The following is a 2810-nucleotide window of genomic DNA, read 5'->3' as shown; positions in this document are numbered from 1 at the left end:
ATTTAAGAGTAGGCTTAAGACTTTCCTTTTTGATAAAGCTTATAGTTAGGGCTAGCTCAGGAAAATCCTGAACCATCCATTAGTTACGGGGGGAGACTTCCCATGATGCACTGAGCACCTCTAAAATTGAATTGAATATAGTTAGGGAGTGAGGAGTCGGAGCGTCTGCCTAACCCGGCCCACCTGCTTCTTGTCATAGTTGTCAGATTTATCGATCATATAATCAATAATGTAATAAAATGTCCCAGAAATGCTTGTTACTAACCTAGCTCTGGGGAGTAATTCCCCAGAGTCCTTATGTTATTTTTTGCCCAGCATGTTTCCTTGGATCAGGGAGGCTCCAAAATCATTGTTGCCACTGTCGCCATGGTCCCGCTACACGTTCTGCGATGCCATGTTACATCCTGCCACGATCAGCGGTGCCCTACGTCCTGCTGTGCCTTGTAATGGCGCACAGTGCCCTGCTATGCCATGAACTACTACAAAGAACCACTGCAAACTACTATTTTTTGTGACTGTTATTGCTACTCTTCATTTTAACCCCAACCAGTTGTCAGACACCGCCTACCAATAGCCTGGGTCTGTCCGAGGTTTCTGCCTAAAAGGAAGTTTTTCCTCGCCACTGTCGCACTGTTGCTTGCTCTGGAGGAAACTACTAGAACTGTTGGGTCCTTGTAAATTCTGGAGTATGGTCTAGACCTACTCTATCTGTAGTGTCTTGAGATAACACTTTTTATGAATTGATACTATGAATAAAATTGAATTGAATTTAATTGAATTATTTAATTTATAGCTAAACATTTTTTTTCTTGTCATTGCAGCCTGCTACTCCTTCATAAATGATAGAAGATCAGCATCTCACCTTGATACTCAGTCTGACGTCCCGGAGGTTACAAACGCTCCGTGGACAAAAGAAGAGTGAAGATCGCAGCTGCTTCCCAACCTCAATCGTATCATTATGTGGCTTTACTTGTAAGTGTTGCAGCAGCTTACTGGGACATGTAAGGTCAAAGTTCACTTCCTGGCAGAATCTTGACAGATTGGAGACCAGCAAATTAAGGGTAGATTGCTCTGAAATCCACACCTACAAATAGTGGATATACAGACACATACATGAAGGTGAATGTCAGGTTTTTTTTACCCATAAAGGCATGCAATCGTGCATCTGTGTATTTGTGTGTGCAATGTAAAGGGTGGCTGACCTTTCCAAAGTCCAGAGTATCTTTGTGGTTGATCTCTCTGAGGCCTCCTTCTGGCTTCTCAACTTGAATAGAAGTGCTCATGCTGAAACAATCTGCCTTAACTGTGAGTGCAAGGGGCTCTGACTTCTTCTTCACCCTCACAACTAATTTGAAGCTCACAAAGCCTTCCCGGCAAGGAGTGAAGGACACTGACAGTGGCAACCTGCACCAAAGTCACAACAATTATATTTTATATTTTTACACAATTTGAAGTGCACCAAATTACAAAGATTACAAATAATATGCAGTGTATAACAACAAAGCAGTGAATCACAACAAAGCAATGAATCAGAGGAATGAAATGTGATCTTCTGATTGTTTTACAGCGGTAACGGTTGAGCATTAATAACTAGAGCCATATTTCTATGGCGATAAGGTGCCACATTGCCAGATTTTGTGTGAATGCAGAGCTTCATCCTGTCTGTGTGTGTGTGTGTGTGTGTAAACTTGTGCATCAGAAGAGATTTTGAGGGGCGTGATGAAGCACTGAAACCTGGGAATGAGAATGGGCTACACATCCTGGCTCTGTCATTGGCTGGGTGTTACAAACCTACATGGGGCCCAAGGGCTCTTTTATGGGCTGACGCGTGTGTGGCACATAAAAGTCCCACACACAGCCGAATAAGAAGAAAAGAGAAAATACAGGCAGAATCTTTGCTGATACAGACACCACTACTGGGTTTTGATGAGTGGGATTTTTTTTCCATTAGTGTTAAAATTGTTTTTTGTGAAATATAGCATAGTATATCTTTAATTTTTGCCATTTTAATCACTTCATGCCAGATGCATAAGTAAATGATTATGTGTTTAAAACATGGCACAAAAAAGATACATTTTAAATCTCAAAATGAATATATAGTATTTTTCGGATAAAAGTCATTACATTTAGTTGTATTTAGTTGTATGTTATTGTGTCATTAACCTATCTTTGGGTGCCACTGTGCCAGTCATGGGCTGCAAAATGAGGCTGGACTGCTGGTCGTCGCAGAGAAGAGACGACTGCAAAACAGAGAAGTGGAAGAGCTCCTCCTCTCCATTCACCAGATCCACTGTCTGTTCCACTTTTTGACCTGTGCACGCACGCACGCGCGCACACACACACACACACACACACACACACACACACACACACACACACACACACACACACACACACACACACACACACACACACACACACCCACCACCATATTGCAATGTTTTACAGACATGTTGAAAACATAGGCCTACATGTCCTCAATAAGATTTGTTTAGTATCATTGATTTGTCAAAAATCAGTTATGTACGTGAATGGTCACCGTGAGACTGTCAATTTAAAGTCCCCATATGATGCTCATTTTCAGGTTCATAATTGTATTTTGAGGTTGTACCAGAATAGGTTTACATGGTTTAATTTTCAAAAAACACCATATTTTTGTTGTACTGCACATTGCTGCAGATCCTGTTTTCACCCTTTGTGTTCAGATCTTTGTTTTAGCTACAGAGTGAAACATCTCACTTGTTGTAGCTACAGAGTGATACATCTCATTTCTTACTATCTTTGTTGGGAGTTGCACATGCTCAGTAGCT

At 41.3% G+C, this 2810-nt stretch overlaps 1 protein-coding gene across 1 annotated transcript in view; it reads right to left on the bottom strand.

Annotated features, from left to right (window-relative positions):
- Positions 1-2810, bottom strand: part of LOC116693535 (hydrocephalus-inducing protein) — a 109106-nt gene that overhangs the window by 31475 nt on the left and 74821 nt on the right. The window contains exons 70-72 of the mRNA XM_032522524.1: positions 2164-2311; positions 1203-1404; positions 863-1084 (exon numbers count right to left, since the gene is read on the bottom strand). Coding sequence (XP_032378415.1) covers positions 863-1084; positions 1203-1404; positions 2164-2311 — 572 coding nt within the window. The remainder of the gene's footprint in view (positions 1-862; positions 1085-1202; positions 1405-2163; positions 2312-2810) is intronic.

This window comes from Etheostoma spectabile, chromosome 8, assembly GCF_008692095.1.
Source record: "Etheostoma spectabile isolate EspeVRDwgs_2016 chromosome 8, UIUC_Espe_1.0, whole genome shotgun sequence".
NCBI classification, from domain to species: Eukaryota; Metazoa; Chordata; class Actinopteri; order Perciformes; family Percidae; genus Etheostoma; species Etheostoma spectabile.
Note: the sequence above shows the minus strand (reverse complement) of the source record. Positions and strands in the feature narration are given on the sequence as shown.